This window comes from Pipra filicauda, unplaced genomic scaffold (assembly GCF_003945595.2).
Source record: "Pipra filicauda isolate LSUMZ 115617 unplaced genomic scaffold, ASM394559v2 scaffold1_size10287979_pilon, whole genome shotgun sequence".
Taxonomy (NCBI): domain Eukaryota; kingdom Metazoa; phylum Chordata; class Aves; order Passeriformes; family Pipridae; genus Pipra; species Pipra filicauda.
The window spans coordinates 5,315,901-5,339,366 of record NW_024104310.1 but is presented as its reverse complement, the minus strand read 5'-3'; the positions used below and the strand labels follow the sequence as shown (position 1 = coordinate 5,339,366).

Below are 23,466 nucleotides of genomic sequence, written 5' to 3'. Positions count from 1 at the left end.
GGAAGAATAAAAACTTGGGGGTGACAGGCTGCAGACATCTGGATTCCTGTTTAAACAGTTTTCAGCTTTGTCACTGAATCATCTTTTGAAAACTGAATGTATTTTAAAACCCCTTATTGACTGTCTAATACTATCCAGGTGTGTGTTTGATTTTTTCCTTCTTACCAACATATTGTCCAAATGAAAAAGCCTTGAATTAATTTAAGTATAATTTAGAAGACATTACCAGTGCATTAAAGCAAGAAGAGGGAGAAAAAAGAGGAGGCAGAGAAGTGGGCTGATTTTAAACACCCATCCTTCAAGAGTTGGGTCCAGGGAATCAGTTCCTGACTCTGGATCAGATTTTCCTTGGTTTGAAGCCGGAGCAAACGCCCTGGTTTACAGATGAAGGTGCCCCCAGCTGTTAAGGCGGGCAGAGATCTGAGAGCACAGGGGTTAATCCGAGGCGTGTGTGCAAGTCCCGCTGAGATAAACCAGGCACTCGGACCTTTTGCTCTCAGAGACACTCTGGCACTGCCGGGAAATTCATTCTGTCTGCAAAACCAAGCATGTAATTTCCCTTCTCCCTTGCTCTCCCCTCTGTCCCGGTCTCTGGCCAGTCCTGTGGCTCAGAGGCAGCAGCCAGTCTCCCTGGTGACAAACGGGACAGCTGAGTGGTGACACACAGGTTTTCACTGCAGGAAGCCCCCAGACTGGCTTTTTTAACCTGCTGGTCAGAAGAGGAAGGCTGGGGAAACCCTGAAACACCTCTGTGCTTTGGAGAGAGAAAAAGCGAAGAAATGACATAAATTAAAATAAAATAGTAAAAAAAAAAAAAAACAGAGAAAGAACAAACACCTCCCCCTCAGCATCCGACTTGCATCCACAGAAAGCTTCCAGCTTACACTCAGTGTTATGTCAGCTTTACACAGAGATTAAAACTGATCCCTCCTCAGTGAACACCAGCTTGTGTGAGCCGTGTAAATCCGCAAGTGTGTCCGTGCAGCCGTCCGACTTGGCATCCAAACCACCTCCAAGTCCACAGAGCCAAGAGAAAGGACATTTCTACCTGTTTCCAAATGAAACAGAGGTGCTGAAGTCCCTGGAGTGTGGATTTAGTTGTCAGTCTTATTTACTACTCTGAGCTGTTCTCTGCTGCCGCTGAAGCTGAGCGTGAATAACTCACCAGCCTGCACAGATAACTTTGCTTTTTGTTTCAGTCCGGCTCGAGACAGAAATCCCATCAAAGCTTTCGTTCCAACCCCTGTGCTGAATGATGACACAGGAGTTCAAGAAGTAGAGGGTAAAAAACATTCCTGAGGTGCTCCTAAAGATTTTTCCCGGAATTTTTAAAAGCCTCTTAAAAACGGCGGCAGAGATCGAACGCTGGTAAGGGAGGGGAAAGGAAAAAAAAAAGGAAGAAAACACTGTGGCAGGCCATCAAGGTCTTACATCAATCTAGCAGTCCGCATCTATGTAGATGTTCTTTCCTCCTTTTGTGCAACACCCATTCCCTCCTACAGACCACCCAAAGCCCTATAAATAATCCAAGGACTGTATTTTTCCTCCCGATGTCTCTTCAGACCTCACAGGAAAAACTATCAGGCAGAGGAAAGGAGAGAGGGGGAAGGGAAAGTAAGGAGGGGAGAGAGAGAAAGAGGAAAGATGGCTATTGAGTTCAAAAAGAAAATGTTCTGGAGGGCAGTGGTGGCTGAGTTCCTTGCCATGAGCCTCTTTATTTTTATCAGCATTGGCTCTGCTCTGGGCTTCAGCTTCCCCGTGGTGGGCAACACAACATCCACGAGGTCCCAGGACAAGGTGAAGGTCTCGCTGGCTTTTGGGTTATCCATCGCTACCATGGCCCAGAGCGTGGGCCCCATCAGCGGGGCCCACCTGAACCCGGGCGTGACCCTGGGGCTGCTGCTCAGATGGCATATCAGATTCTTCAAGGCGCTCATGTACATCCTTGCCCAGTGCTTGGGGGCAGTGGTGGCCACTGCAATTCTGTCAGGAGTCACCTCCTCTCTCCCAAACAACCTCCTGGGGTTCAATGCGGTGAGTAGAAACTTTTAATTCCTCCTTCTTTATTTTTTTTTTTTTTGTTTGTTTGTTTGTGGGTTTTTTTCCAAGTAGAAATGTAACACCTGTAACCTGTGTAGGGGGGGAGTGATGGTGACCTCAGGCAGCCAACTGCTTATTGTAGCAGAGAATTCAGCCCTGCCTGATTCCAGGATGGATCTGTGTCATAGGGATGGTCCTTCCTCCCCACCCCTATTTCGGAGCTTTAGGACGTTCTGGTCAGGATGAGTTTTGCTTATGTTCAGTTTTTTACATCCAAGTTGCTGAAAGGTGGTTCTTGACAACAATTTAACACTGAAATCTCTGGCAGTTGCCTGATTTTCATGATTCTGAGGGTCTCTAAGGTGACATGTTGATTAATGAGCTTTTACCAGTGTTGTTTTGGCTTCTGTGAATGTGGTTCATTTTCAATAACTAATTAATGGTTTGTGTAACCTGATGACGACTGCAAAGAAAACCTGTGGGAGCAGGGAGAGATGTGTAGCAAGAGAAACCCTGTCCCCAAAGCTGTGAGCTTTACCTGTTGCATTAGGCAGAGCGCTCAGATCCTGCCTGACACAATCCCAGCTGCCCTTTCTGTGTATTTCTGTGCAAAAGTGGGACAAACTCTGAATTCTCAGGTGTAAAGATATGAGGCAGCTGCAGGTAACAGGGGTACAGGTTTCATCCCACTCCCAGCCAGATGCTCACATCATTCTGCCTAAAAACTGCCTGCCCACAACTCCTCCTCCTCAAAATGTTGTCATTTTGCTGTTGTTGTTGTACCATAATAGGAGAAAAAAAGGCTAAATACACTTTTAAACTTGAAATCATCCCACTACCAGAGGCAGTGCTACAGCCACTGCAGTACACACAGTACTATAAATGGAAATTGCCTTCTAGTCACTTATTTCACCTGATCTCTTAAGAACAGGTATTTCACATACTTTCTGTAGCCCCTTTCTTGCAGAATACTTTTAACTTGAGCTAATTTGAAAGATCTACCTAACTGAAGGGATATTTGGGACATAAAGCTGCAGATGCAGTACATTTTCTGAAATAATCTAGGCAAAATATTAATATGGTTTTTGCATGCTGTGGCATTACAGCTAATTCAGAAGATGAGCCAGTTTTTGAAAATATAATAAAACCTGATGTTAAGGTGATTCCTGAGCAGCTCAGTGTCATCCACCCTGGTGTGGCTCTGAGTTGGCTGCCTTCCTCCCTCGAGCCTGGTGCCTGCAGCTATTCTGTCCTGCCACCGTCTTGGAAATTCTGATGGGTTGACTCAAAACACTTTGGGGAAGAAAAGCAAACAATTTTATTGACTCCAGAAGGCTCTCTGTGTGTGTGTGATACACGATCTTTTCCTCTGAAACCACTGGCAGAGGGAGCAGCTCAACCACATGGGACAGGGGATCCACCCAAGTGGTTTCCTCGAGAGGTCCAAGTGCCATTAAACACGGGAGGTCTGGTTTCAGTAGCACTTAAGCTTGGCCTTTCCCTTTTGCTTCCATAAAATCCTGATGACTGGTTCCCTTCTCTAACCAAAAGCCCTAAAACTGGCCATTTGTAAAGAGAGGTAAAGGTCTTCTTGCTCCTCAGTCAGTAACTCCCCAAGCTACAAAGGCAAAACCAGGTAGCGTTTAAGTCTCCATCATATAAATTTTTACAAATTTGGCCACAGTTTCTGTGCAATGAATTAATACAGTTCCTAAAATCCCTGGTCTCAGTGTTTGTCATTGTCATAAACTCAGAATTTTGATTTTTTTTTTCTTTTCTCTTTTACATCTAGTTATAAATGTTCTGGCTAGAGGAGCAGTGGGGAGACCTCCCTGGGGATGGGGAGGGCAGCAGCTGCTCTTCTCCCTTGCAGGAAAGAACCAGAGAGGAAGAGAAAGCAAATCCATTCATTTCCCAGTGACAAGCTTGGAGTGTCTGGGGAGGGGAGAACTGAGAGGGGAGTTGGGTCTGAGCTGTGCTTGTGCAGAGCTGTTCTCAACAGGGCACATCCTGAAACCACAGCCCAGCACCAGGTGCCTCCCTCAGCAAACACAGGACAAGGAGAAACCACGGACAGTTGCTTTTATGTTATGCTTTTTAGCCCAAGGACAAGGAGGGGAGGGACAGAGCTGGCATCCCTGCCAGATGCTTTGTCTTCCTGCCCTTCTTGTGGGAAATGAGGTGTAGACTCACTACTGAGATGCTTGTTTGATAAGGTTGGGAAGAGGGCTTGGATGTGTGGGACTTCGTTCTCTGTCTTGACCCTGCCATGCTCTTGGAGAGGTGTTTTTTTTAACAGAAAAAATGGAAGCAGTTTAATGGAGTGAGTGCCCATCCAGTGTTCCCAGTGGATACTGGGTGGGGTTCCATGCCTGAGCTTAGATTTATCCTGCCCAGCTGTAGGTCCTGCACTGAGGGACCAAGCTGAGAATCCATTTCCATAGGTTCCTCTTTAGTTCACAGAGAAAGAGAGACAAAGAGAGGGACTTCAGCCTTTAGATCCATTAAGTTGTCCTCCAGAGACACCCAGATCTTCTTTGGCATGATAAGGCTCCAGGCTTGAGATCCTCTGCTAAGTATCCAGAATTAAGTGGGATAAATTTGTGTCTTTCTCATTGCCCAAAGAGAACAAGGGAAACACAAGCAAATGAAGCACAAAACCCACCCATGGAAGGTGTAAGGCTGAAGAGAAAGAAGGGAGAATGAAAATGCAGGATGTTCCTTTAACATGTTCCATATTAAGATCTGTTTTACACTAAGACAAGCAAAGCAGTCGCACATTAATAGTTTGATCCAAACTTTACTGAAGTCAAAGGAAATATTTTTAGTTACTTTGGCTGATTCCAAGTAAGACATTTTGGACAATATTCAGGGAGGTATTTAGATTACTGAATCCTTTTAAAACACTTAACTTCCAATATATTCTAGTAGTGGTGTGGGTGCCAAAGTAAAAACTTCAAGAATTGGAAAAGCTGAAAGAGGAGTATGCAGTGTGCTTGCTCTCTAAAAAATTCAGATATTTTTCCTTGCATCATATTGTGTCTTTTTTTGGAAGTTGATTTACTACACGTTACAAGTTTCCATTAGGTAAAACTGTAAGAATAGAGAATACCTAATCCCAAATGCACTCATCTGCCAGCAGAGCTGGCTGTTGTCTAGTGAGGACAGATCTGTAGTTTGGATAATGGAAGAAACTATTCAGCACGAGCAGTTAATGACCAACAGAGAGCTCAAGCAGGAAAGACGGGTGAGAGTAGCCTCCCGTGCTTTAAGGTAACACAATATTTGCTGTTCAGCAATGATTATCTGGAGAACTTTTATCAAGCTTTTAAAAGCATTCTGAGGAAATTTCTTTCGCTCAGGTTAATTTTATATCTTCAGTTAATCAGAGTTTGTAAGAAATGCAGACACCGCTTTACAATTTCATATTTTCTGTGTTTTGGCACACGGATTGGAGTGCCAGGAAATGTGCCCCCTAACTCTCGGGGCTATAATTTAGAAAATATTTGAAAGCTCTGCCTTCAAAGTCTGTGATGAAAGATATTGTTTTAAAAGTTAGAAGTGGATCAAAAAGTATAGGCAAGAAAAACAGACCTGAAGGTAATGTTGCTCGGGTAGATAAAGAGAAAAGAAAAACAACCAAGAATAACAAATAGGAGGACTTGGGTTTAGAAAACACTCTGTGGACTGATAAATGTTTGTGTAACTGAAGTTCTTTCTGGAAAAGCCAGGAGAGATCTGTGGTCAGTGGATTTGGAGGTTTGGTGCATTTTGTTAAGGCAGGTGAATAGTCATATAGATGCTATTCCTGGAGCATGGAAAGTCACCTGTTGCTGGAACACCCTTTGGATTTTCAGTGTGACTGGCTGTGTCTCTGCACACAGCTGAGAGGAGTGTCCCCAAATCTGGATAAGCTGAGGTAGAAGAATTTGTTCCCATATGGGTGCAACATCCTCTGGTGACAAACAGTGCCCAAACCCTTTCTGAAAGTCAGGGAGAAAGGAAACCTTTGCTGTCCTTGAGTCGTCACACCAGGGCAGTATCTGCTGCTTTGAGACACCTTCCACCCTCACCAAAGTCTCCCCACAGAATCACAGAAATGTGGAATGGTTTGGTTGGGAAGGGACCTTAAAGCCCATCTCATTCCAACCCTGTGCCATGGGCAGAGACACCTTCCACTAGACCAGGTTACTCCAAGCCCCGTCCAGCCTGGACTTGAACTCTTCCAGGGATGGGAATGAGTCCTCTTTCCATAACTAGTCCCACTAAGTGAGATTGTGATCCAGCACCAGCAGAGCAGCTTAGAACCCTTATGCTGGAGATGTGTTTTTTTCTCTGCTGTCGATATCTTCCCCAGCTCCAATCTTATTCTGGTATTTGGGCAAGATGAACAATCTCTTGTCTCCAGGAGACTGGAACATAGGATGGGGCACAGGATACGTGGATCCTTATCTCCTGCACATGATTTTATCTCTAGGGCGTCAATCCTAGTGATTTTTCTCCCAAAAAATTTCCAAGGCACAGAGACTTCAAGTAAAAACAGAAATTGCCCCTGCACTGGGAATTCCCTTTCGTAAAGTTAAGAGCTGCCACACCTTTTAATGGTATTCCTGGGTCAACACTGAAGTTTTTACCCTGATATTTCTCGTTGAATCTTTCCAATCCTTTAGAAAGTTCTCTCAGGGGGCATCTCGGATGGGAATCACCAAACTCCCAGCATTTGTTCCAGCCCAGTGAGCCACTGGTGGCCCTCTGACCATGGGGAGCAGGACTCGCTTGGTTGCCCTCGATGACTCAGTGTTTGCCTTGTGATTTCCCTCTCTCCTCTCGCCCGCGCCCTGCGGGTCTGTTCTCCTTCAGCCTCAAATTAAACAAAGGCGGCTTGAGTTGGAAGAACTTCCAAAATAAACTGAGGGCTTGACAGTGTGAGTGGACAACTGAGTAAGTGATGCTGCTTTTCCTCTGAGTCAGTGTGGAAAATTGCAGCTCCAGAGGTGCCGCTGGATGGACGAGACATGCAACTGAGTTGCTGACCTTTAGCGCTCGTTAAAAAATCCCTGGATGCTTTTTTTTTTTTTTTTAAATTTAGATTATATACTGTGACTTTCTCCAGCCTCAATGCAGTCAGGAGCTTCAATCTCCCTGTCTCTGCCCCCTGCACTCCCTATTTGTGATCCAACATAGACTTCTCCTGCCAGCCTTGTCTCTACTGGGACACATCTGCGTCCTCGAGCACTGGGGCTTTTACAAGAAGTCACCACATTTTTTGGAGCGAGCAAAACGGTTTCAGTGCATGAGATTAATCTGGGATTTTTATTTCTTAACAAAGAGCTGTCACAACAATGGCTCATTGTTCAACGTCAGTTTTTGCAGCAGAGGTCTTTCATGGCCTGCCAGCATTGTGTTGGATCGCCCCGGGCCGGGCAGGTGGGACACAGGAAAGGCACCTGCTCAAAAACTGGCCACGGTCTTGGCCTCTTTCTAATGAGTTCACACAGTGACAGCAGAAACATTTGGGCTGATAACCTGATGGTTATCATCCATTCTCTGGAGCATTTTGGGCTAACATGGGTTACAGCTCCAATCCTTATCTCAGATCTCAGAGCTTATTATCTAATTTCCATTTCCAATATTTACTTAGTGCTTCTGTAATAATACAGCCCTGTCCTGAGATTTTGGCAGAGAACACTCAGGGATGTAGCAGCACAGCCACTGCTGGCACAAGGCAAGGCCTTAGTGATCATCCAGCAGCATTTTGGTGCTAGAACAGAGGAGTTAAAGGGGGGTTTTGTACCATGGTCCACATCCAGAGGACCCGAGGACATCTGGCTCACTGTTTCAGAAATGCTCTGCAAGACTCAGATTAAAATGCCCTTTATTTATTTCTACATAGAAATTATAGAAATTGATTAAAGGAGTGCACAGGAGGTTGCAAAACATTGAGTTGCCATAGACCTAAAACCATTATTGATTTGGTAGATAAATTACTATTGTAATTCAAGTGGAGTCATGCCGGGATTTTCAGAGAACAGTTTCTTTCTGTGTTTGACCAGCTGTCAAACTAAGTAGGATTAAGTGTGAAATATAAGGAAATTCATTTTGCCACCACCCTTCCTGACTGGTGAATAAAAAGTTAAAATGGTTTTCCCCTTCCATAGGGTTCTATGTGTTGTGTCATATGTATGGGATATTCTGTGTGTATGTGTGTTCACACACCAAAGTGATAGATCTATCTCTAGCCCAAATTCCATTTTTTAATTTAAATTAAAAAAGAATTTAAAAAGAAAACAACTCTGTTAGTGGGTGTCTAAAGCTCTTACATGGCAAGAACCACAGCCTGGGAACAAATGGAAATTTCCACAGTAAACATGAGAATGGATATTATGGATCAATTCTGGGTAAATTGATCCAATGGTAAGAAAAAACATAGAAGTTTTTGTAGCAGAGCTCATGGGCTTCAACAGATAATGTGAACCTTCAGGGAGTCGAGGATAACATTTCTTTAATCAGAGAATCCTAAATAATATCACTGTCTGGGCTGTATAGGTATTTTTAAGAGAAGCATTTTTAAAGCAAGGATACCAAACCACATCACAAGTACTAAAGGAAGAAAAAATAGCCCTTGAAAAATTTCCTGTTTGTCTCGAGAGGAAATTGCCTGTTTTCTTTAGAGCAGTGGTACGTTTTTGCTTATTTGTCCATTCTGTAGCTTAATCGAGAGAATTCAATAGCAGAGAGGTCTTTACCTGGTACCACAATTGAAAATGCCAAAGAAATCTTCATTCTCAGATAAATCCCTATTCCAGAGTTAGGGAAACCAGTCCAAACTATTGTTCTTGTGCTCAACTTCATAGAGAACAAACAATCTGTATGTTATGTATCTGTATTTTTTAATTTCTGAATTTCCCTGCCCTTAGGTGTTGTCTCTTTATTACAGGTAAGCAGAGGCAGCTATTCCCTGTGTGCTGATCTGGTACCTGCCACAGTGAGACCTCATGGTCTGTGGCTGTACCCATCAGTACCTCCAGAATAATAATTATGCAGATGTCACAGACCATTTGAATGTCTCCTGGAGGTTTTCCTGGCCTGGCTGGGAGCAGCAGGCAGTCCTTGAGTATTTATTAATATGTAACCCTGATGGGGAAGTACTGCTCTTCCTGGCATCCAGAGCCAAAGCTGGTGCAGGTGTTTATCTGCTGCAGCTCCACTGATGAGATCTGAGGCTAAGGCAAAACATCGACCTGTTAGATCAAATATACAGAGCCTGACAGGCATCCTGGAGGAAACTATAAACAGCAGGAGGGCAAAAATGCAGCCTGAAATCTCTGCAGTGGGTTTCTCTTTTGGCATTTGTAGACTAGAAAGGAGTAAAGAAATGCTCTGTGTGCTTCCCTGGATCACCCCCGTGCATCCCCTCTCGAGGAACCACTGAGAGGTATCACAGAAACCTGAACTTTTCCAGGCTCTTGACACTGACTCTGTGCCGAGGGAAGTCAGTGGATGCTTTCAGAGCAGAACTGTGGCACATTTCCTTACACACATACACAACTTCTCCTGAAGGCAATGCTGACTGTGTTTGGAATGAGTAAGGTCGGGTTTGGCCCCTTTTCCTTCCTTTGTTATGACTTTTTGCCTGATGAACAAGGTGGTGAAATGAAGGAGCTGGAACTGTTCCCCTAATTCCTGAAATACGTTGCACATACTCAGAGCTGCTTTTTAACTCCATGGAAATGCCAAGGCTGCACAAGACTGACTGTATGAACTCCCTCAGACATGGAAAGTTTGAAAACTTCACAGTTTTGCTGGAGTGTTTGTCTAGAAATATAAAATATCACCTTGGTGCAATTGCCAAGAACCATATTGTGAGTTTTGTGCAAATCCAGCTGGTTATTCCAGTAACAACATAGAAAGGAAGATCCTATTAGGCTCAAAATTCAGATATTCCCAAAAATTCTCCATTGAAAGACTGTCTCTTTTTGGGATGATAATACAGGAGATCACAAACAGCTCTGTGATATAAATGAGTGCTTCACATGTTACAGAAAATTAACTATTTGCTGGATAAAGAAAAAAATAATACGAAACCTCACAATTCCTCATCCTCTGAACAGAAGGTGTTTATTTCTCAGCATCAAGATTTAACAACAAAAAAAATTTGTTTCTCCAAAAACAACTTTCCCAGAGGCACATGAAAAAGTGAAAGTGTAAATAAGACAAATGGTCTGTCCCCAACCAGCTGTGCCAAATGCAAGTCCTATAGAGGGACTGACTTTTACTGCCTGTCACTGGCCTGACATAAAAACTTTAAGTGCTCTGGTTTAATATAAATTAAACCATCTCTCTTCTCTTCACCAGGCTGCTGTGACACAAAGCCCTGGCTGGTTTCTCCTCAGCCCTCAGGGAGGGTGGGAGGAGGGAGGTTAATCCTGTTCCTGGAGGGTGTCTGCTGCCCAAAGAACGGAAAATATGATTTCTCCTTTGGGAATTGAATGAGTCTCCTTTAGAGCTCTAAAGGCTGTATTTATAGGAAGGATAATCTAACAGAGGACAATATGTTTTGTCCCCAGGTTCTGCTGAACGTTTCTGTTGTTGATCTAGGACAGGATCCAAAGCTAATTCATAAGCAGGTTCTGAGTGCTCCTGTCATATTATTTTAAGTGAAACTCTTTAGATCTTTGCCTGTCTCTACTTCCTAAAAAAATGAGACTTTTGTACTCTCTGAATCCCTAGCACTCAGTGGGTATAGAAACATCCATTTCACAGGGATATTGTTAAAGTGAATAACTGCAGTTAAATAGCCAGGGATAAAATCTCTGAATAAATTTTGACTATCAATTAAAGGAAGAGTTATAGCTATGGTGATCTGGGACAGAATTCCAGCAGAAAAAAGGTATGTTATCAAGGTGGAAGTTATCGAGTTCTTTTCATGACAGAGCTGGAGCTGAAAGAGTGAGAAAAGTCTGAAAAACTGGCAGGTGAGGCAGAAGGAGATGGTTTGCAGGGAAGTAGGGACATGAATTTCTGAGGTTACGTTTGAAGAACATTGTATTGAAGAACTTTCCCCAGCTAAGCACTGAAATGATAGTTGGTATAAAGAAGCATAATTAGTATTTCAAGCAAGGGGATGAAGAAGAGAGAATGAACCATTTAAATTAATGTGAAGGGTTTCACTTATTAAGAAAAAGAAGGAAAATCAAAGAAGGGAAAGTTTAAGCTGCAAGAATAAAATGCAGTAAGATTGCAAGAGTTTGTTTTTTTTTAATAAAATACTAAAGATCTGCTTTTAAGAAAAATGTCTGCCATGGTAGAGATAAGATAATAATTTAGTGGGGATGGCTGAGATATGCAAAGAAAAGAAGTCCCAGCCATTAGTGATGTTATATGTCTCACTAAATTGCTTTGCCTTAACTTTTCTCCTTCTGAAGCACACCAGCCAGCAGGGCTTGCAGTGGTGTTTCATAAGAATGGGGAAAGCTGACATTCCCCTGCTAAAAAATAGACCTCTCCAATTCCAGAGGCCTATGATTTTTCAGGAACAATGAGAAACTAATCCCTGTTATATGAAAGTGAGCTGGACCCTAGAAGCTACAATCCTGGGTTTGTTGGATGAGGTGGAGCACAGCACCACGTGATGGAACCACCTTGCATAACAAACTGTCTTATCCATGTAACGGGAAACAGGTCTGGACTTGATATACTTTTGCTCATAATGAGAAAAATATGAAGGCACCAGAGAAGTACACAGTGGGGTTTACCTTGGGCCAGTTTAATTTCCTGTCCCCATTTCTCTTCTGAAGGCGGACAACGGACAAATATCCTGCCCTAAAAAATTATTAAAAAAAAAAAAAAAATTAAAAGGAAAGAAAACATACCATTAATTTGCCCAAATTGTTGCTGTGGAAGTCAGTCAGCTAAACATGGCAGCTAAGGGCACTTCTGAGAAACAAATTCCACAGTTCCTGCCTCCTGTCTGATGTGGAGAACTGGAAGCAACGTGACTGCTCCCCATTTCCTAGGACAAAAAACAGGTGTTCCTCTCAGATGGTTACTCCCATGTTCATGGCTAGATAATGATTTTTCATTAATATTTACCTCAGGTTTAACAGTCCTTGTTTGATTACAGCTCATGTCTCTTGAGCCACTGACCTATATGTGTTGTATCACTGGTAGATCTGTTCAGAGCCTTCACGGGGGTTGATCCACCACTTGATGTTCCTCTATTTCCTTCTGTCACCAGCTGCTTCTAGACATTAACTCAGCTGAACCAGAGCAGCACTGAGGCAATCCTGCCTCAAACCTTCCCCTAGGAAGAACCTTTCCAAAGAACTAAGGTCCCTTATATAATATTTCAGCTTGGAAAGGACCTCGGGAGGTCTCTGGTCCAACCTCTCGCTCAAAGCAGGGTCAACACTGAATTCAAACCAGATTTCTCAGGAGCAGCATTAACAGATAAAGTTAATATTTGAATGGGGACCCATTCCATCTCCAGTAATGCAAAGCAGAGGGCTCCAACTTGCCTTAAGTGCTTCCTTAGGTCCCAATCAGTTGCACCTCTGCAATCCAGGAGCTTTCTGGATAAGATTTGATTTCTGTACATTTATTGAATTCCAGCAGATTTTTATTCCATGAAGTTGTTCAGATTCACAGTGAACTGGGGTAAAAATATTAATCATAGAATCATTATTGTTGGAAATGGTGGAATTCTGCTCACAGGATACACCTCCCTTGGTGTGTCTACATGGAGGTTTCTACTTGTCATCTGGGTGCTGTGACAGCCAAGAGACAATTACTCAGTGCAAGTTAATGCAGCCAAGACTGATTCAGCTGATCAGATAAATGTATCTACATTTAACTCTCAGCTCTTGCCAATGATGTAACCCATTTCTCATGTGTGTTTCTGGCCCCTCTTCTGTCAAAATAGTGCCTTAAAAATGAAGTTTCGTGGAATTATTCATGTGAACAAAAAAGGAGAAGAAGCCTGGATAGACTCCCATGGGAAGTGGGAAACTGTGTTGGAGATGAACGTGGGCCTGTGTGTTTCATTTTCAGCCCTTAAAGTGTATTTGGTTCCTTCCAGCACTGAATTTACTCAAGTCTCCCAAGTCTGAAGCATGAAAGGCTCAGAACTGAGCTATTCCCTGTCCTCTGACACTTTTTTCTGTGACTTTAATGACCACTTTTGGGCTGGGATGAGAAGATGTCAGAGATTTCCAGCAGATTCATCAGAGGCAAATATCAACCCACAGACCTTGTGACCAATGAAGGGAAGAAAGTCATTGCAGTGTGGGTACAGTCATTGGAAAAGGCCCCCTTCACCCCAACACTGCAGTAGAGGTGGCTGTTTATTATGTTTTGAGGCATTATTTTGTCTATTTAGGCACCAGAGCTATGGTAACTTCATATTCTTGATGTTCTCTGTAGCAGACTGCCAGATGTTAAGACCTGCTGTTGATTTTTAGTCAGGTTTAATGCACGGTACTGCTTCCTACTAGATTTGGATTACGCTTTAGACAGCTCTGAAGATCCTGGAGCCAAGTATCCTACAAAAATCCAAGCTTCCCTTAAAAAAACCAGAATAACAAACGGAAAATACAAGGGAAGGACAACAAAGTCATGTTGGTTGTGCTTACCTGGTTCTGCCAAGAGCTTAAACCAGCAGATTCAAAAGGTGCAAAATGTCTCCTGTTGCACTGTTAGCTGGGTAACACAAATACTCCGTGAACAAGGATGATATAAACATAAATATACACATACATATGTGCATTTTAACTTGATACAAGGAGGTGCACCTTCCCACTCTCCCCGTTATGCCGCAGCAAAGCAGAACTTCCAAGGTTTGCCTGGGTTTGCCTTGCTTTGGAACAGGTCCCAGAGCCTGTTCCTGGCAGGCTGTGTAAAATTACACGCTGGAGGAAAGCAAGAGCCTTCCTATGACATTTCCAGGTTTTCTTTGATTCCACACAGCCCGTCAATAAGTGTTGATTAGCGGGGAGAATGACCTCAAGTCACGTCAGCTGGAGGATGTGTTTTTCCTGGAGGGAGAGGAAGAATATGATTTCCACCTCTCAAAGAAAAGGATTATCAAAGGTTTTTAAAACACAGTTTTGCTCTTATTGTCTTTTGTCTTTTACAGAAGCCCTTCCAACGAAGGGGGAGCCTAATGGTTTAATCTTTTAAAATGTCAGGGCTTGCGAAATGTTGACATTGATGCGTCAGATCTCAGATATGGATTCTCTGGGGTTTAAAAGTTGCATTATGACAGAAAAGAATTTAGTTTCTTCTCTGCTTTTGGGTGTGTGTGTATCATCACTTATTTGCTAAGACACCTGGATTTAAGTTTGGCTATTTGTCCTTCCAAATGTGAGTAGGATTTTCCAGGGAGTCTGCAATCCAGATTCCTAAATTACTTTTGATATCAGGGAAATGCATTTGAAGCCTAATTTATTGAGATCCACAAATCTCACCATCTTTGCAGTGAAAACCAGTGTTTATTTTTAACAGGGGATGACTTAAGTAATAGAACATTAATTTAGAGATATATCAGGAATTCAACATGAATTTCTGGATCATGCAATTTTCAGTGCTGCCTCATATGTATATATTTATGTCAGACTGATACTTCTCACATGTAAGTCCTATTAATGCTGAAGGTTTCATTAACTGATTTCAGTTTCTACTGTAGGGATGCTGAAGGAACCAAAATATCCACCATTTCAACCAAAATTCCCTTCTATTTGTGGATAAACTGCTTTTAACTGAGAGGATATCACTCCTGCATATTGAAGAACAAGACATAAAAATATATTATTAGCACTTCAGATTAGCAGGACTTGGAAATCAGTTTATTTTCACTGTTTTTATGTAGCTAATCAGATTTGTGCTGACTAAAAACTGAGATTTTTTTTTTCAGTGCTTAAAAGTTAGATATGATGCTACTTTGTCACAGAGAAGAAACAAGAAAAGTGAGTAGAAAAGGTGGATAGTGAAAGAGTTCAGTTAAATGTCTTTAAGTTTTAATGTCATTGAAATATTAGTTTGGGGAAAATTAAGGCATAAAACCACAAAATCGGATTTATGGCACGATTTCCCATAGTTTCATTGTTATGGACAGGTCACAATAACATGTAATTATAGTTTTGCCATGTATGACCCAGCAATTTTCAATGCAGAGGCTCTGACAGAAGGGATAACCTACTGACAGCAGTATTTTTGAGCAGAAGTTTTGCAGAGTTTGCTTCCTACTCCAAGTCACTCCCAGTCTCAATTTCTCTGGCCTGTGTCCAAGCTCATGTTTCATCCTGTCCATGCAACTGAGTTATTTCTGCTTAACACCAAGTTATTCAGCTCAGTAACAGTCTTGCCTTGACTTATTGAAGACACCACTGAACACAGAAATTAGAAGGAGAACTCAAAACTTGTTATAAAAATGTTTTAGCTCCGTGGTTTCTTGTTAAGCACAAATTTCCATCAGTACTCCTGAAATATTGGCATCATTTCTAGTCTGTAATGTTAATTTATGTGATTACTGTGGTTTCAGCGTGTCATACAGCATTTACACTTATAAGAAACTCTACTGATTTCATGACTAGCAATACCATTGGAATATCTATGTCTGCCAGTCTGAGTTTTTCTAGACAATCTGCTTTGCTTCAGGAGGAAATTGAAACATTTCTCCCATCAACTCCTGAATTGTGGGTGCTCTTTTTTTGGATCCCAAAGAAGTTGAATGAGGTTTAGTTTAGGTCTAAGATGCCGAAAAGAATCTGCATGTGAGTTAAGTGCCTAAGCTCTTTGTAGTCAAATGAGATCGATGCAAAATAAAAGACAGAGCTTTCAGTGATCACCTACATTTCATCAGCTGAATGGATCTCCTCTCCAATGATTACATCCATTACCTGTCCAAGTTAGAGATACATTGCCTAAATATTGACATCTAGAGGGTTTTTAGTCATCTTTGATCTTCTGTAGGATTTGTGTTATGTCTACCAGTCCCACAGAAACACTTGATATCTCAGGTCATTTCACGTGGCATTAGAGGAATATTTTCAGCCAGTTGATTCCCAGTATAGGTATCTTAATATTAATGTGGAAATCTCAGAAGCAATGGGTGAATGCCCTCAGGCACCACAGTTCACTTCTGAAAAAGTGAACTCTGCTGAGGGAGAATCTCTAACTCATTTGTTTCTCACGTGTAGATCAGTTCTGTTCTCATTCTCTGCAGTGGTTGAGTGTCTGCTTTGTCTGGATTCAGCAGCCACTCAACCATGGTGAATCACCAAGGAATTTGGTTATGCCTAGACTTGACTACAGCAGTGCAAGGTTCAAAACTAATTTCCATTCACTTTTTCTTCCCCCCCCTTTTTTTTTTTTTATTTTCCCCCCATTAAGCAAAACTCACCCGAGGAAAGAAACGGCTGTGCAGGTCTCCATTTTCCTACTGAGAAAATAGATCCTACAAAAATTTGTTACACTGGTTGAAGTCAGGTAGGAACATGAAGTGACATTGTCCTTCTTGTCCCCCTGCAGCTTTCAGAGGGAATCAATGCAGGCCAAGGACTGGGGATCGAAATCATTGCCACCTTCCAGCTGGTGTTGTGTGTCCTGGCCACCACGGACCGGAGAAGGAACGATGTCTCGGGATCAGCACCCTTGGCCATCGGTCTCTCTGTTGCCTTGGGGCATCTGCTTGCTGTAAGTTTTAGCCCTCACAATCTGTACCTGCAATGTCCCACCCCGGGACGAGCCAGTGAAGGCAGGAAGATGATGGGGCAGTGATAGTTTCTTCCTTCTCCTTCCCCTTTTGAGACTCTCCCTGTTTCTGCAACACACACAGCCCTTCTTTCGTGGGCTGTGTGGCTGTGGCAGCGAGTGGTGAGGTGGCACATCTGGCAGGCACTGCCGTGTAGGATCTGTTTTCCTGATGGGACAGGACAAACCTGTGGTAAACATTCTTCCTCCTTTCTCCGAGGGAGAATGGGTGGGGTGAATAAAGCTGTTGTGAGCATCCAAACCCTGCTGCAGGCTGCCACCTGCCCCGCTGTGAAATGGAGGTGCCACATGTGCCTCACACTGGTTCTCTTTTTCCCCCCTCCCAGATCGACTACACCGGCTGTGGAATTAACCCGGCCAGATCCTTTGGCTCGGCACTGATCGCCAACAACTTTGAAAACCACTGGGTGAGTTGGATGTGTTTCTTTACTTCAAAAGAGCCTCTGAATATGCATAACCCACAAGATCAGAAACACTTAAACACGTATCAATAGGACCAGCTCAGCGAGCTGCCATTTCTATTTCATTTAACAACGAAAAGTCTCCCTTCGCTCCTGACCAGCCTCAGGCAACCAGAAAGTCCTCAGGCTCATTCAGTCTCTGCGTTCAAAGTAATGCAGTAGATTTTCTTTGGTTATTTCCCCTTATATTTATTTATTTTGAACATTTTACATGTTTAAGCCTTATTACACAAAATCCTGTGTTGTGTATTTATTGTTTAAACCGAGTTTGTAAAGTGCTGCTGCTTAATCTGGTAAAACCCAATTTAGGAAGATTCTTAAGCAGGTTTATAAACTGAAATGGATCATCCAATATTTGAGATCCAATAAAATGTTCAGCATCTTAAAGTTTTAAGTGCCTGCTTATGTGTTTTCAAGGATAAGTGCTCTGGAAACACTATAAATTTTAGATTATTCCCTGTGGTTAAATGTGGTTAAAATGAGCAGCTTCACGAAAATGTATTGATTTCACCAAAGCTCAATAAAGAAGGCTGATAAAAAAGTTGTAAATGAGCATGTGTTCTTGAATATATAAAATGTAGCTTGTTCCAACTCTCCTACTCATGATTTTGGCAGTCAGTTACATAGGCATTGGTAGAAATCGAGTGATACTATAACAGGTTGTGAAAATTGTGGGTATGGATGTCATTTTAATCTAAAGAATAAAATACAAGATAAGGATACTGGGGAAATTTTAAAATATTTCCCACAAAAATTTCTATTGGGATTCTAGGGTAAAGTAACTAAGCTAGTAGTTGGTATTTTCAGAACTTAATAGAAAAATTATTATCTTTTGTGCAGACAGAAGGAGATGGAGGTAATAATTATGTTAGACTAGTGGTATTGCTGAATAAAAGAAAAATTTTTCAAACTCAGTGACTCTTTGGCCTTTCAAATCCTTCAGTGTCATCAGTTGTTTCTAATAAAATCAACCTGTCTACTAAAATCCTTTTATTACCTCTCCTTCCAAACTTCACTTGCCTTGAGTGGTTAGATCAGTTCAATTACAGCAATATCACAACTAAAGAGCAGCTAGTAGGAAATTAAGCCTTTAATTAGGTCCTCATTAAGTAATACTTTCAAATTCACTCATCACTGGAAGTTAATGGGAGAATGGAATCTAATGCCCCGTTGTCCTTGAAATTCTGTTCTGCTGCCAAACCTACCTGGAGCAGCAGAGAAGTTTTAGCAGTAGATACTTGATTTTAAATGTCAGAACTTGGCAACACAGTCACAGTTATTCACCTCCAGGTCTATCACCAATTCATGCTGAGAAATTCCTGGTCTCCTGCCACGTGGTTAAGTAAAAATTCAGGTTTCGGTGTAAATTTAATGTTCTCAGTGTAATTTTTTTCTGTGAGAATGAGGAACTTTGCAGAAGAGCTTCAAGTGTAGAAAGACCTGATGCATTAACTGGGCTTGGATCTGTGTTTCAGATCTTCTGGGTTGGCCCAATCATTGGAGGAGCAAGTGCTGCCCTGATCTACGACTTCATCCTGGCTCCCAGGACCAGCGACCTGACCGACCGCATGAAGGTGTGGACCAGTGGTCAGGTGGAAGAGTATGACCTGGAAGGAGATGACATGAACTCCCGTGTGGAAATGAAGCCCAAATAACGGAGGACAAGGAAGGGGGGAAAAAAAAAGAAAAAAAAAAAAAAAGAAAAAAAAGCAGCACATTGGTTTCCGAAGATTTTATCAGTGTTATAGACTCTTTGTAAACCAGCAAGCAGTACTTTGGTTTTTTTAATTCAATACAGTTTTCCCTTTTATGCCCCCAATCCTAATAATATTTTATTTTTTTTTTTTTATATCTGTGGTTTTTCAATTATAGAGTCTTTGGGCCAAGAAGTCATTTTGAGACATCTTTGCATGAGCTAAATAAATTGGGCTGAAATTTAACCCCTCCCTTGCTAGCACCAAATTTTCTGGTGTATTTAGCATGAGCAGTTCTCCCACCACATCACTCAGTAATGATAAGTAGTTCAAATGACCAGTTTGTTTGCTGAAAGAATAGATATTGAGGACAGAGAACCATCATAATGTGGGACTTACATCTGAGAAAAAGCATTTATACAAAAATGCAAGGCTGGTATCTAATGCCAGCAATGCGCAGGAAAATCTATCTCAAATCATTGTCCAAAAGTCTCTTTTGGAATGAAAGGCCACTAAAAATTACTTGTTATGTAGAATTAACCGTAATTTTGTAAATGCTTGATCTTCTCTGATAAAAGTTTAGCAGGGTAAAAATCTCCAGAGTCCCGGGATCCTTTAGACTTTCCAATGTTTTCATTCTCCCTAAATCTGTATCCAGCTCATGGTGAGGGGAGAAAATATGGGACAAAAAAAAATGTACAGATATGTTAATTCCTGGGAAGTAATAACTAGAAGTCAAATAGGAGAGTAGTAATAACAATGGCCACAAGAACAACATGGTGCCAGTGTGTGAACAGGATCTGATTGTTCCTGTGACTACTCTGCTTTTGTTCATCTTATGTAATTTATCTGCATGTTTTAGAGCAAAACAAGGAGAAAAGAAGTCCCCTTTCTTTGTGACCCCATTCCAATAGCCAGCGCTGTGACATTCAGGGACAACAAATAGATGTACACACAGTCTATTTTCTAATGAGGGACAAATACATACCTGTGTGTAAGTCCATTTTGGGGGTCGTTGCTTTGGTTTTTTTTATATATATATATATATATATATAAATGTTTATATATATGTTTTATACAGAAAGCCTAGTATACTGTTTTGTAAGAAAACAAGAGCATAAAGACAAGTGGAAAGAAAAGAATTGCAGCAGTGCTTAGCAAAATAAATGACACTGGAAACGTGGAGAAAATCAACACTCTAAATGATTTGGAAGACTATTTTCTGTTTTTGGTTTTGTGTGTGTGCTACTTATGATTTCCTGAGTAACCCAAGGCATTAGCTGGTCTTACCTACTAACTGTAGAATATAGTTAAAGCAGATACATGCTGATATACTTGTTCTGCACTAAACAGTTTTCCATAAGAAATGAGGCCCAGGGGAATCTAAATAAAAATCAGCACAGTCCACCATTCAGACAAACACCCCAGGGGCAGTGGGAGGGATGTCTCCTCTTAAAGAGACAGTGAGGCATGGGAACTGAGAGAGGATTGACACAGAAATCCATATGGGTTGGATCATTTCATCAACTTGAGCAGATGTACAATGAAACAAAATAAAAAAAAAATAATAAAAAGGAAAATCACCAGCAAAATAAACCAGAATACATTTTATCTCTCTTGTCTACCCTTGGTGTGCTATCCCATGTATTGTCTGTGTGCATAGAGCATGATTGGGTTTTGGGGTGTTTTCGAAATAAACAAAATCAGTTGTGCTAACACAAGAACTGTTCATGATTCTTGACTTTTGATTTGCTGTGTAATACAGTGCAATTTCATTTTCTGTACCATTCTTCAGGTGGTAAGACTGAGGCAATTTCTGCTTTTCCACTCCTGACTGCTCTTTTGATTTGATGCTACCCTTTTTGGGGAAAGGATGTTCCTTGTTTTTATGGCAGGCAAAGCAGGCCCTCACCTGGAATTAAACTCTATCCAAATTATACTTATAAATGAAGCAGATCCCACAATCTTCTACCCACTTTCCAGAACATCTTTTCAATTTTATTTGCTGTTGTCCCAGTGCATCCATTGACTCCAAATTAACCTTTTTTTGCCTTACAAAATCTGAGCCAGACCAGCTGCAGAAGTCACCCAAAGTGAACAGTTTGTTTTGACAAGCTTGAGGTAAATTAACACTGCTGGTGATGGAAGAAATGTGAGATTCACAATTTGTTCCTTAGGCTACACCCTGCAAAGAGCTATATCTTGGCTTATCTTCTGCACTTCAAAGTCCACAACTTTGAAGACAAGCAAGACTGGCTTCTCCTTTAGGATGTAATAGGCCTATGTCATGTTAGCTGCACTGGCTTATGATCACCAAAATAATAAATAAAATAGATTAAAGATGTACCATAGTTGTTTCACTAGTGAAAAAACACTAAAGAAACAACCTAAATCAATGTAAACAAATTGTGATTTTTTTTTTTTTTGTATATTTTATAGAATCATAGAATCATTGGAAGTTTTGTGTTAGAAGGGACCTTAAAAATCACCTAGTTCCAACCCCCTGCCATGGTCAGGGACACCTTCCACTAGACCATTTATTCACAGTGATAATGTTTAAACAATTTAGAGTGGCTCTTAAGGAAATTAAGAAAAAAAAAATTCAGCAGCATTCCAGGCTTAAACCCCTCCCTTCTTCTTAAAGAAAGCAAAGCTTAATAGTGCACTTAAGGTGCTTTTGTAGTGCTTAGATCCTGAACTGAGAACAGCAATTCAGGCCATGGCTGTTCACTCCTGGCACAAAGGGTTTTGCTTTGTGCTGGACAAGAACACTTCAAAGTTATTATCATCTCAGTAAAATATCGGGAAGACACCCAGCAAAGGAATTAAAAGCACGAAGTAGCAAGTATTGAAACCCACTTGCAAATGTCAAGTGAGCAAATGTCATCAGCCAGAAAGTCAACCAAATCTCCCTGACAGAGCAAGCCTGGGACTTAAACATTTGTTTGAACAGCTCCCGTGATGTAGCACTGAGAATTCCTGACCTGTGGACTCATAGGAGTTTTCTGGTGATTCCCAGGCACAAATCTCTATATTTGTTGCACATTCTACGAGCAAAAAAATCGCAAAATCCTGGAATGGTTTGGGCTGGAAGGGACCTTAAATGGCATCCAGTTCCAACCTCGCTGCCATGGGCAGGGATGTGACCCCCTAGACCAGGCTACTCAGAGCCCCATCCAAGCTGGCCCTGAACACTTCCAGGGATGGGGCAGCCACAGCTTCTCTGGGCAGCCTGTGCCAGGGCCTCATCACCCTCACAGGGAAGATGATAAAGGGTAGATGCTTCCATGGATTACCTGGGAACCACCTACCATGGTCTCAGTAGCCACCCATCAAGCAGCCCACAGCACACAAATACCTGCACTCCCTGTAAGAGACAAAGCAGGGGGAAATATTCCCGAGTCAAGGAACATGATTTTCAGTGCCTGTACGGGCCATCCCAACTAACAGTCTCCCAAACTTTTCCTGGGCAATGTTGAACAATGCAAAGATGATCCACTTAGTTTTGTCTGAGGGTCAGGTGTGATCCCAGGGGTGTGCAGGGGCTCTCACTCTGTGGTTTAGACAGCTGACAAATTATCTGCTGTTTTTCGCATGTTCCAGCATGAGACAACTTAGAAGAAACCCAAGGAAGGTGCTTTGGATTCACCCCTGGAGAAAGCCCTGTCACTCTATAGGCAATTGACTCTATAGGCAATCTATGGAGATATGGTTCCTAACTTTAGCCATCTATCTTTAGAATCAAATACAAATTCTGCCTTCCCATTGTAACTGTGGCAATTTAATTTTAGATTTTGTATTACTCGACTCTACGTAGACTTTTAACAGGTGCAAGTGAAGAAAGGCAATTGAAACCCAACATAATGACAGTCAATACTCCAGGAAGCTTCCATTGTGCTTCCATATCCACCAGCTGCACCAGCCACAATTCACAGCTTCATGTTTTTAAAAATTAGAATAACACAATAATACTAATGCAGAGTTTCTCAGAGTATTTCAGTGTTTTCCCTTCTCTTACCCAGCTGAATTCAGGACATGCCAAGAGTCACACAATAAATTATATTAAGAACAAGGTTGTTATGATTCAGTTGAAGCCTGGGTTCTAGTAAACATCTATGACAAGAATGGTTCTGGGTTTCATTCAAGCCTGATGTCCTTGAAAGTACCATATTTTGGGTATTTAAGTTGTCTCACGTTATGGAAATTAGCCAAGAATTTCTTCCGGGGAAGAAAATATGCATCCTTTTATAGACTTTCCAAAGCTGGATTGTGAAATCAAACCTCTGTTTAAATAGATTAATTGCTAATTAGACATTAGCCACTGACAAGATCACATAGTGTTAGATTCTTGAAATTAATGTGTCATGTAGGGCTATGAATGATGTTCCTGAAAAGGCACAATTCTTGTCGACTTCGAGGTTCCCTTTTGCTGTTGGACAAATCTAATATGTTCAGATCTACAAAGAAAATTAACAGGCTAAATTCTGATTTGACAGTAGTAG

General features: G+C 41.7%; 1 protein-coding gene across 1 annotated transcript; it reads left to right on the top strand.

The window, feature by feature from the left end:
- The first annotated feature begins 1,481 nt into the window (after positions 1-1,481).
- AQP1 (aquaporin 1 (Colton blood group)) lies at positions 1,482-20,688 on the top strand. The gene is made up of 4 exons (XM_027733420.2): positions 1,482-2,034; positions 16,567-16,731; positions 17,136-17,216; positions 18,746-20,688. Exons 1-4 carry the CDS (start codon positions 1,645-1,647, stop codon positions 18,923-18,925), a joined length of 816 nt encoding a protein of 271 aa, XP_027589221.2. The 5' UTR covers positions 1,482-1,644; the 3' UTR covers positions 18,926-20,688.
- Positions 20,689-23,466: the final 2,778 nt, after the last annotated feature.

Coding starts and splice junctions, on each gene's coding strand:
- AQP1 (XM_027733420.2), top strand. CDS start 1,645: ATGGCTATTGAGTTCAAAAAGAAAATGTTCTGGAGGGCAGTGGTGGCT. Junction 2,035..16,566: donor ACCTCCTGGGGTTCAATGCG/GTGAGTAGAAAC, acceptor GTCCCCCTGCAG/CTTTCAGAGGGAATCAATGC. Junction 16,732..17,135: donor CCTTGGGGCATCTGCTTGCT/GTAAGTTTTAGC, acceptor CCCCCCTCCCAG/ATCGACTACACCGGCTGTGG.